This window comes from Odontomachus brunneus, unplaced genomic scaffold (genome assembly GCF_010583005.1).
Source record: "Odontomachus brunneus isolate Ranch 3 - 2012 unplaced genomic scaffold, Obru_v1 Obru_scaffold_217, whole genome shotgun sequence".
In the NCBI taxonomy this organism is placed as follows: Eukaryota; Metazoa; Arthropoda; class Insecta; order Hymenoptera; family Formicidae; genus Odontomachus; species Odontomachus brunneus.
Window position 1 is genome coordinate 60,603 of NW_022639667.1, and position 11,568 is coordinate 72,170.

The following is an 11,568-nucleotide window of genomic DNA, read 5'->3' on the forward strand; positions in this document are numbered from 1 at the left end:
ACACACACACACACACACACACACACACACACACACATGCACACACGCACACACACACGCGCACGCACACGCACGCACACACACGCACACGCACACACACACACACGCACACGCGCACACACGCACACACACACACGCACGCACACACACGCACGCACACGCACGCACGCACACACACGCACACGCACACGCACGCACACGCACACACACGCACACACACGCACACACACACACACACAGGGTGAGTCATTTTAATCGAACCAGGCAAATATCTCGAAAAATATAGAAGATATGGAAAAATATTTCAAACAAAAGTTGTATGGTTCGGAAGGGGACATAAAATGGTGCAATTGGCTTAACCCTAGATAGTTGTTTGAAAGTCACGTGAAGGTCACCTTCAATTTCTTAAATGGAAACTTCCATTTTTCATTACATATTCTTATAGCATATTTCGAGAGCTTTCCAAGACACTATAATAAAATATTTTTTCATTAAGTATCTTTCGAGTTAAACGGCTTCAAAGTTACAATATTGTTGTCACTAGCATTGATACCCAAGGTGTTCGACCGACGGCTGAAACTTTTTGAATGTTGTTCAGGGCCATGACCTTGATAACATTTATCAAGGCGATTGGAGGCTGTTACTAATTTTCTTCAAATTTTACAATGAAGACGAAAATAATAATTTAAAATCATGAGGTAAAATGTGCGGCCCCAATGATTAACCCCAAAAAGTCATATGAAAGTCACAATGTTTTTTATGTCAATATAATAGCTTGTAAACTAGAGGTAAAGTCGTTGATTGGTGATCTATTCATTTAAAACAAGGTCATTGATAATCTAGCCACCTAAAGCAAGATCGTATTATTATTTTCGTTTTCACTGTAAAATTTGAAGAAATGAAAATATTAGGAACAGCCTCCAATCGTCTTGACCTTGACAAATGTTGTCAAGGTTATGGCCCTGAACAATATTCAAAAGATTTTAGCCGTCGGTCGAACACCTTGGGTATCAATGCTAATGGTAACAATATTGTAACTTTGAAGCCTTTTAATTCGAAAGATATCTAATGAAAAAATATTTTATTATAGTGTTTTGGAAAGCTCTCGAGGTATGCTATAAGAATATGTAATGAAAAATGGGAGGATTTTTTTATTAAAAAAATTCAAATTGACCTTGTCCTGACCTTGACGACGCCATTCTAGGTCAAACCAATGATATCATCTTATGTACCCCTCGAAATCCCAAAACTTTTATCTGAAATATTTTTCCCTAAAATGCACTGTTTAAGAGATATTTGAGGTGATCGATTAAAATGAGACACCCTGTATATATTGAAAAGACTTAGCTTTAAGATAAATAAATAGCTGCGATAAACTCAAAATGTCTCTCTCTTTCTTTCTTTCTGCACATAGATATGTGCTATTTTGAAATATTCCTTATCTTTTATAAAAGTTGACGCGACTGAATATTTGTTCGGATGTTATAGATTCAACACTATACGCGCGCGAAGGATTAACTCTTAACTTTAATAAATTAATTTTAACTTAACTTTTAATTAGGTTAGTTTTTGTTTATGCATCTTTTAACTTAATTCTAAGTTGATATTATAAACCATTAATTTTAAACTTAACTTACTAGAGATGCTCACGAAATGTTACGTTTATTTTTCAAAAATATATTTTTGAAAAGTACTTAGCGTAACATGTTCAATGATATAACATTAAAAATTCTTAATTTAGCCAACCCGATTTTGGCTTACGTGACGTTCGGGCGATAATGACATATATCATTAAATCTGTCTCAATAAATGGTTTTCAAAAACATATATCTTTGAAATATGTCAACAGCGCAAAATTTATATATTTATAAGTAGTTATTAATTTCATTATTGGTTAAATTTTTACTCCCGATTTTTTACTAATGTTCTCATTTCGCATAACAATGTTATATATTGTTGAACTTGTTTCGGCGAGTATTTTTCAAAAATATATTTTTAAAGGTAGATGTAATATTTTGTGAGTGTTACTTGTAAGTTAAAAAAAACATTAACTTTCCCAACTCTGTCTTATATATTAATATTTGTATACAGTAACAGTTTTATGGGCAATTATTATGGCCATTTGTTGCGAAATAGTTAAATAACACGAGATATCATTCTCTGTTTCTTCCTCCTTTTCTTTCTCCTTGTCTCTTCCTTTGTCTTTCGCTATTGCCTACGTGAAATATTTAAGATAAAATCTTTCAGCGAATGATACATTGGTATCTAAATCACTCTTCCTTATTTCTGTTGTACAGTAAGTCTCGAACGATGGTGCAGGCTACGCGGCAACCTTTTGTTTTATTTCAAATCGCGGGAGCAGTGGTCGGAGCCATTGGGGGTGATCATACTGGAGCAGTGTACGGTCCGCGTGGAGCCGCCCAGCAATCACGTTCCTTACGGATTCAGTATAGGCAAGTATCATATCATACGTATCATTAGGCCGTCTCTTCTTATTTTCTTTCTGTTCTTTTCCTCGATATATCGACGATGCATCGCTAACATTGTCATTGTTATTGTTATCATCGTATATCTGCATGTGTATGCCTGCCGGGTTCACGTAGCGTGCGAGCGCGACGTCAGAAGCACAGACGGTAAAATGTTGCAGTTTTCGACGGAGGCTTGTTTCAACAGTTAGGCGCCAACACGGCCGAGGAAAGGGACAGTTGGTTGCAGGCGCTGCAGTTAGCCAGCTACGAGTGCATGCGGAGCCAATTGCTGTCATTGCGGCAGCGCATAGAGGCGTTCAGTGGTCACAAGCACGATACCGATATTCAGATGTTACGGTTGCAGCGCGGGACTTTTACAGGTTGTACAAATATTAGAACTTTTAAGATGGGATATTTTTTCGCTCCTACAGATGTGCGATTTTTAAAATTGTAATAACGTGCAGACCTTTAGTTTGTAGAATATCACTTTGCTGTTCAATTCAAATCCCATAACATATTAAATTTTGTAATGGTTTAATTGTAGTACAAAATCACTGCGTTTCATATTAAATTTGTTTTCTCAGATCCAGCGGAGGTACCGATGTGCGAAATATCGTTAGCCTGCGACAATCTGCTATGCGACGGACACGGTCGACCACCTACACCCGTTTTAGAGATAGATGTACAGTCAAAATCTTCCAAAACTTGGATTAAGTATGCACGGACAGAAGTCGTGGAGGTAACTGCAGAAAATCCTCGGTTTTCTTTTCCAAATTTCACAATTGCATAAACGGTCTCTTGTTTATCGTTTCAGCGGAGTAGTAATCCCAGTTTCTTAACTACGGTGAGTTTCCGAGCGAGCGATGGCTTGACGACCGAAACAAAAATTAGAATAACTGCGTATGACATTAGGGAAAGAGTTAGCCAAACCGCAACTCCGATAGGAAGTGCGATAGTGACGTTTAGCACGGTGCAGGACACCCCAAGGTAATACCAACTTTGTTAAAAGGAAATCCTATAAAGGAATCTAAAATTCTCATTAATTTAAATTCTAACTTTTACACGCACATGCATGCACATGCACGCACGTATACATATATACACACACAAGCGCGCGCGTACACATACATTTTCTTTTTAAATTGAAAGACTTCAAAAAAATGTCATAATCTTCTTTTCTCCCATTCCACTTTTTTCTTTCAATATGAAAGCATTTATGAACATTTATTTAATGAACGAATTTAAAATTTAAATAAAGCAAATAATTATATCAAATATTAACCTTCAGACTGACGGGAAAGCCACTTTTATGGTTTTGTACAAATTTCAAAATTCTGCATTGCACAAATCTTAAAATGTGTATGTTATATAGAATATGTATATGTGTATGTTACTTATATAGAAAAATTTTTGAGAAAAAAAACACTTTTTTAAAAAATACCGGCAGCCTAAAGGTTAAATTATGCATAAAATTAAGGCTCCTGTGATTTCTTACTATAAAACTTTTGATTGATTGAAGATGTATTTAAAAAAATGATACTTGGAATCGATTAAGCACATCTCTAAAATATTCCAAATACTTTCCTTTTGCTTTAATTATCGATAAATAACGGTAAAATTAATATAATATAACCTTAATTTTTAAACCACATTTCCTCATTATTTCATTATATTCATTATGCGATTATCTATTAATCATTAAAGCAAAAAGAAAGTATTCGGAGTATTCAAGGTTTACTTAATCGATTACAAGGTGTGATTTTCTGGATATATCTTTTCATTTCGACGTACTGCGTATATCTTTTCATTACGAGATATTTTTCATTTCGACATAAATTCTAGATTGGAAGGAATTTTGAGCATATATCTTTACTTCTAATGTCACAAATCAAAATGACTGTAGCGAAGGACTAGGAGTATTAATATAGAGGAAAACATTAGGAGCGTTAACATAGAGGAAAATGTCCAGTGTTAGTCGATATTTTGCCTATTTTCAATAATTTTGTATAAATTTAATCAAATATTAAGGTGTATGGAGATTTAAAAATAAATATTATGTAACGATCCGAACAAACATGAATGCGAAAAACAACGGATCGTCACGATGATTAGACACTAAATCGTTTACGCCGAAGAACCGCGAGACAAAGCGCCGAACATCCGCGAAGCAAAGAGCCGAACATCCGCGAAGCAAAGAGCCGAACATCTGCGAAGCAAAGAGCCGAACATCCGTGAAAACAAAAACAGCAAAGCTGTTTCCGAATTTCGCGTATAAAAGCGGATGCGAAAACGGCAAAAAGAGAGATCCGTCGGAGAGTTCCGCTGAGACACTCAACCGACCAGAACTCGTTGCGAACTTCTAGACCTCACCGCTTCCTAAACTGTTTCCGTCGACCAAGTTGGATACGCGACGTCGCCATCGCTTCCTAGACCGTTCCCGTCGACCGAGTTGAATACGTGACGTTGACATCCGCTTCTTAGACCGTTCCGTCGACCGAGTTGGATACGCAACGTCGACACCGCTCCCTAGACCATTCCCGTCGACCGAGTTGGATACGCGACGTTGACATTCGCTTCTTAGACCGTTCCGTCGACCGAGTTGGATACGCGACGTTGACATTCGCTTCCTAGACCGTCCCCGTCGATCCGTTTACTTATACCGCGAAAGCGCAGAATACGCGATCGAGATCTCCGACGTCGATGAGACACATCAGAGCGCTCTGGAATACGCGTAACCGACGCTAGCGCATCATAGCGCGAGCGAACCGCTCCGTCACTGCATAACGCATACAGCGTATACCGGTCGCGAAGCGAATTGCAACAACCGTTCCGAAACCGGCTAGATTAAAAGTCGGTATCAACAACGTTTAAATCCCGCTGAGTACACAAACTCGCGAAGTGTGCGATAGAAGAACGCGAAACAACACCGACCGCGTCCCGCGAACCGCTCGCGGCTTGGGCGCACGCAACTGTCATCACGACGTAAACTTAGACTCACAACGTAAGCCAAAACCCGACCACACACCAACAGCGTCGCTATACTTGAATATAGTTGTAAATAGCGTTTATTTTAGAATACAGTTTATACTTATTAATACCTATACCACTGCTTCAAATTTACTGAGCCTAACCTTGGACCGTACCGAAGTCTATCCCGCGCGCAACACAAGAGCGTTACAATTAAATAATAGATAAATATTTAATAAATAACTAATAAATCTTCTTTCATACATCTTAATATTTGATAAGATCTGAGCAAGAGTGCCGAAAACTGACCGGCACTACAAGTGCACGTAGACAACTATTAGATATTTTATCTACCGACATTTTCTTACTTTATTCTGGTCTTAGATTAAGGATACCATTAAAATCAGCAAAAACAACAACTGTCGGATTCTTAACGATCAACGTGTGGAATCTGGAAGCCGAGGACAAAGGAAATAGCACAGAGAGCACGCCGTCGAGAAATGCAATATATGGCAATAACAACCAACAACAAGTAATCACTTAATTCAATATCGTGGTCGTTAAAATTAATCCTTATCGATTTATTTTTATGTAATATTTTTCAGTTGCCTTCGCACAGGCGCTCACAGTCGTTACCTCCCAGATTAGGGACAAAAATAAAGTTCCCGCATCAAGGCCAGTTAAAATTGCTCTTTGCGAATCCATATGTACAGACTTACCGGTAAGTTTATACATCAACAACAGTTTCTCAATTCAAAGTTTCTTATGTTAACCTCTTGAATTTCTTGGCGTATCACTATGAACGTCTTTTGATTTAAATTTTATAGGTTCCATTCCGGATTAGGCGGTGATATATGCGTACACGAGATTATGGCTGAGAGCAAGTTGTGCTTTCAATTTCCTCAACACCTATTGTAAGAATATATAATATTCATTAGTTTTGTGTTATAAGTGATGAAAGTGTGTCGAAATGAAAGCACTGAAGTGAAATGTGACGTGTAAATTGTAGAGGTATCTGGATACAGGAAGAAAAGGAGCTGTTACAGGAGGTAGCTGGAATGGGAGAGCTAAGAGAACCTTGGCACACGAAGCAAGTTGAATTGCTTGATCGCCATCTTCACTTGCTACATTTGTATTCTCAAGCCAAAGAAAATTTAGCTGCCTATAAAGGTATAAATGTATATCTCAATATGTATATTTATTTTATAGTAAAATAACAGTTTTACTATAAAAATCATTTTATTATAAAACTAGTTTTCTTGTAGAATATGGTGTATATGTGCATGTATGCGTGTGCGTGTGCATGTAAAAGATATGTAAAGAGAGAAGATACAAAATTTCTAGAATATCTCTAAATAAATTGAATATCTCTAAATAATTATGCTGTTACTATCAGCAGCTTTACATGTCCGTTTGACAACTCGTATTTCAGGAAGTTATTTTAAGCAATCATCACGAAAGAACGATCGTACTCTTGAATTCGCACCTCTCAATTTACACCTTCAAAGAATGTGGGTTCACAACGATACGCTGAACAAATGTGGATTTTACGACTTTATTAGCGTAGGAGCTTTCACCGCGCATTCTCACAAAAGTAAAAACGGCGGACTGATAAGGTATACTGTGTAATGTTAGCACATAAGATTGATCGTCTAAATAACTTTCATAGTAAAATATATTTTTTTTTATATGTAGATTGGTGCAGGCGTTGAAAGAATCGCCGATACGGGGTAATCAGCTGTATCAAGGAACATCTAAGATAATGATGGCACACGATGCGATTCAAGCGATCAAGCAACTGCGCCGAGACGTCGTAGAAGCAATGAGATCACTAATGAAGCTCGCTAAAGAGAAGCAAACGAGCGGTATGTTACCGATATGTGAGGATATGATTACGAAGACTCGAATTTTACTCAGTCTGTGGGATCCTGGATTAGTGGAGGAAGCATTAACATTTCTGGAAGAATATAAAGTCGCAAAAGTCCAAGAGTCGGCGTCAACGACTACAGACGACACTTTGACGTTGGAATTTAAGACAAACCAATCTCTATCGCCGTTCAAACGAATTACACAACAGTTGAATTTCGATTTGAAAAGTCCCGACTTTGACGATTTCATCACACCCGACACTCCCGAGTGCGTACAGGACATTTGGTCCAAGAGTGGCATGAGAAACGGTGAGTATGCTCCGTTATCGTACACGAGAAACGATATGGCCAACAGTAACGTCGACGAGGGCGGTGATGCTGTAGAGGAAAATTTCGTGATATTCCCGGAGGTGGAAGACGATCCGAAACAGACGGAAGCGGAAACAGGAGATCAGAACGTTCCGCGATCTCAAGACTACGACAGAAAGGAGAACTACGAAGACGAGAGAGAAGATTTAAGAAACGACGCCGATTTATGCAAACGTTTTCTTGACACTCAGAAGATGTGCAACTCGCCATCGGCAAATTACTACAAGCCCACGGATGAGCCAGAGCCATGGGATCTCACTCAATTGAACATCGAGGCCAGCGTCATGTGTCTCGTATCGAAGGTAAAGTTTCTTTGTGGCAGATGCAGTAGTCCGGCTGTACGACTGCGTAATAAGGGTAGTAGCCTGAGCAGATCGCAAAGTCTCAAGAGTTGCCTGCCGAGCAATCGGCATAACGCCGAAGTCGTTACCATACAGCCAAAAAACGGTATCAAGTGCGAGGAGTCAAACAAATTGCTGGAAGAAACGAACGACACGTCGTGGCAACATTCCAGTCCGGGAATGGAGAAACCGGCGTTCTCCAAGGCAAAAGAAGGTAAGAGAGACTTCTTTGTTCTACGGCATAAAAGATCATTTTTAAAGAGAGAACGTAGTAAAAACGCGTAATGTAATTCGTCAGGGGTAACAGATACTTATTGTAACTCGTCTTCCAATGAAGTGTGCCAAGCGGTCGACTCGATGACACAAGTGATCAAAAGTAATTCGGGACAAAAGAATAAGTTCACCGAAGGCCTGGACTTTGCATCCATTGTGGATTGGACAAGCGAGCTCAGACCAAGCATGAAGAAGCTACGGCAGGCCATGGACGGACTGCTCAAAACCGCCAGATTGACACATTCGGTGTTTCGTGTGCAGGAGGATTCCAAGGCGGCGCAGCGCGCGTGCAATGTCCGTTATAGACGGGACGTTTGCTTCAGTCAAGCGGTGAGTGGCTTATCCTTAATGTTATTTTAGCGAAGATCTGAATGAAAAGTTCTATGACGAGAAAATCTGAAATTATGAAACATTTCAGTTGACGGCCTTAGTAACCGGCATAATGGCGAAACTGTGGTGTCAACGACCTGATCCGATGTTTCTACTGATACTTACAACTTTGGGACCATTGGTCTCTTTCGAGGGCCTTCTTAGTTATTACGGAGACGAAATTGATATGTGGGGTGATATGGCTGTAGCAGTCGAAGATACGCACACTGTCACGTTCACTCTGTCTCGATGTGGCATTCAACCGAGGTAAGCGAATAATTATACACTCTACGCGAGGCCTTTACCATGTCTCTCAATCATATTGCATCAAGAAAAACGTAAACGTCATTTCGCAGAGTCGAAGGAAAGTCTAATATGGCATTCCAGCTGCCTCTACCGCGCGTAGTAGGATCACGGAACGCTCTGACGGTGATACTCCCAGTTCCGGACGCAATCTATTCTCTCCTGCCGTTAGTGCCCTCGTCCAGGCAGACGTTGTCCTTCAACGTAACGCCGATATTTTTTAACGTCGGTATTAACGAGATGGCATCTTTAGCTGAAAGCCTCGGCACTACAAAACCGCAAGAGAAGAGTAATATGGACAACTTTGACAGACTAAATGAATATTATTTGAGGTTCAAGAAGTTAAATTTACCGACGGAACCTACGTCCACGCGTTGTGAGCATAATATTTCTCTTTTTCTCTTTCTAATTTTCTTTTTTTCTCTTTTATATTATTTTTTTTCTTTATTACTGACAATAGAAATTTCTGGAAGATACAAAGAATCCAAGAAGATTTGAATGTTTTAGATACTTTTTTTTTAACGTCTCTTAGATTTTTGTATTATTTAGTTTACTCCTTTTTTTATAACAGGTTCTAAAACAAATATATTAACTTTTTTGCAGTTGCCGCTAGATCGATCTTAGGCCACACATTGTCCGATATGATGGCCAACTTGAAAATGTGTGTCCAAGAAAAAGTGAACAAAAACGTAGAGATTTTGCAGTTATCCTCGCAGATATGTCGAAGGATGCGTGGCTTGAGATTTACCAGTTGCAAGAGCGCAAAAGATCGAACCGGTATGTCAATCACCCTAGAGCAGGTTAATATACTCTCGTCGGAATATCATCTGGCTGAACACGAGTACATGAAGGCTCTCGATTGTATGCGAAGGTAAGTGCGAAAACAGTAAAAAGAAAATATTTTGCGAAACAATTGTAGACAAGGCAAATATTTCATATAAGAAGCTCCCTAAAAAAAAGACTTCCAGACATTATTTCCCGAAGCAAATGAGAACTTCGAACATCACTGCTTTAAATTAAAATACTAAATGGTTATCAGATTAATTTTTTAAAAAAGTGCATTCTTGAAGAATTAAACATCTCTTAAACATGTCTCTTACTTTTTATGTTATTTATACTAGATTCTTAAATTCTAGTATTAACTATTCGATAGTATAAACTATTTGAACTTTGACTTTTTCGCTGTTTCAGTGAGGGTTGCCGACGAGAGAACACATGGAAAAACATTGGTGTGCGGAAATATGCATTCAACAGTTTGCAGATTCTGACGCTGCCTCGATTTTACCGACCACCAATTGGCACATATGGATCTGCCCAGACATAAAAAGATAAGCTTGATTGATATTACGTACGCGTATTACATTACGAACAACTAAGTTTAACACTGGCTGTGTAACCGCGGATTAATTTCCGCAATAAGCGATAAGTATTTATGTACTTGTTACCGGGTAGCGGTACGTTGAATGGCGAGAATAGCTGTTCATATGTGACGTGATTCTTTAGGAAAAATATCGAGGGCACACTGAAAAGCACGCGACTAGGGATGGGCAAAAAAAAATCGATGTTTAGAAAACATCGATGTTCGCTCATTGAGGATAGTATTACATGTAGAGAAAATGTTAGGGTCTCTAGAAATTCTCTATTCGACAGCCAATCGGTGCACGACTCTCTACATGTAATACCATCCTCAATGAGCGAACATCGATTCTTTTTGCCCATCCTTACACGCGACTAGCGCGCGTTATAAGGTTTGTTCGAGTTGCTTGTACTTTTCACACTTTTACACCTAATGCTCGTTGCACACTAGTACACCTCAAACACAAAATACATTCTGAAGACATTTTCAGGACGGAGAGACGTTATCAGAGTATTCTTAGGACGTTCTTTGAAGGTGTGAATTGTCTGAAAATAGCTAATATCCAATAAGTTTATTCATATTAATTGAACTTTTTACACTTTCACACTTAGTGCACATTAATGTTTAGAGGTTCTAAAAATGGCGTCATGTTTTCCGTTCGTGTTACGAGTGTAAATGCAATTCTGATACACTTTTCACTCTTGCTTGGGATCAAGTGTAAAAAGTGTATTAGAATTGCATTTACACTCGTAACACGAACGGAAATCATGACGTCTTTTTAGAACCTCTAAAGAATTAATGTGTACTAAGTATGAAAGTGTAAAAAGTTCAATTAATGTGAATAAACTTATTAGATATTAGCTATTTTCAGACACCTCACATCTTCAAAGGACGTCCTAAAAATATTCTGATGACATCCCTCCGTCCTAAAAACATCTTCAGAACGTATTTTGGAAAATTTGTGTTGTATGAGGTGCACTAGTGTACAACAGGCATTAGGTATAAAAGTGTGAATATACAAGTAACTCGACAAACCTATAGCATACAAAATAGTCAAGGGCGTAGCGATAGTGACAGTGATTGCTGGGCTTATGCAATTTCATTTTTCGTTAAAATTTTCTTCAATCTCGCGAAATTTGTTATTCGTTGTTTCGATGTAATTAGAAATTTTATTTTCAAGTCTGATAAAAATGTAATTATGTCACTGAATTTGTCATATTTAAATGCACCATTCAAATGCCTTGATTCAATGC

At 38.5% G+C, this 11,568-nt stretch overlaps 1 protein-coding gene across 5 annotated transcripts in view; it reads left to right on the forward strand.

The window, feature by feature from the left end:
* The window catches only part of LOC116852340 (type II inositol 3,4-bisphosphate 4-phosphatase), a 24,358-nt gene extending 13,379 nt beyond the window's left edge, over positions 1–10,979 (forward strand). For 2 of the 5 annotated variants that reach the window (XM_032832603.1, XM_032832606.1), the window contains 15 exons: positions 2,298–2,453; positions 2,648–2,848; positions 3,053–3,207; positions 3,283–3,455; positions 5,820–5,967; positions 6,041–6,156; positions 6,263–6,349; positions 6,445–6,605; positions 6,868–7,051; positions 7,131–8,227; positions 8,312–8,616; positions 8,705–8,922; positions 9,012–9,334; positions 9,562–9,829; positions 10,150–10,979. In XM_032832603.1, the coding sequence (XP_032688494.1) occupies positions 2,298–2,453; positions 2,648–2,848; positions 3,053–3,207; positions 3,283–3,455; positions 5,820–5,967; positions 6,041–6,156; positions 6,263–6,349; positions 6,445–6,605; positions 6,868–7,051; positions 7,131–8,227; positions 8,312–8,616; positions 8,705–8,922; positions 9,012–9,334; positions 9,562–9,829; positions 10,150–10,282 (3,725 nt within the window). In that variant the 3' untranslated portion in view covers positions 10,283–10,979. Of the gene's footprint in view, positions 1–2,297; positions 2,454–2,647; positions 2,849–3,052; positions 3,208–3,282; positions 3,456–5,819; positions 5,968–6,040; positions 6,157–6,262; positions 6,350–6,444; positions 6,606–6,867; positions 7,052–7,130; positions 8,228–8,311; positions 8,617–8,704; positions 8,923–9,011; positions 9,335–9,561; positions 9,830–10,149 lie in introns of those variants that run through there. The other 3 variants (XM_032832605.1, XM_032832604.1, XM_032832607.1) reach the window with 3 other exon arrangements.
* Positions 10,980–11,568: the final 589 nt, after the last annotated feature.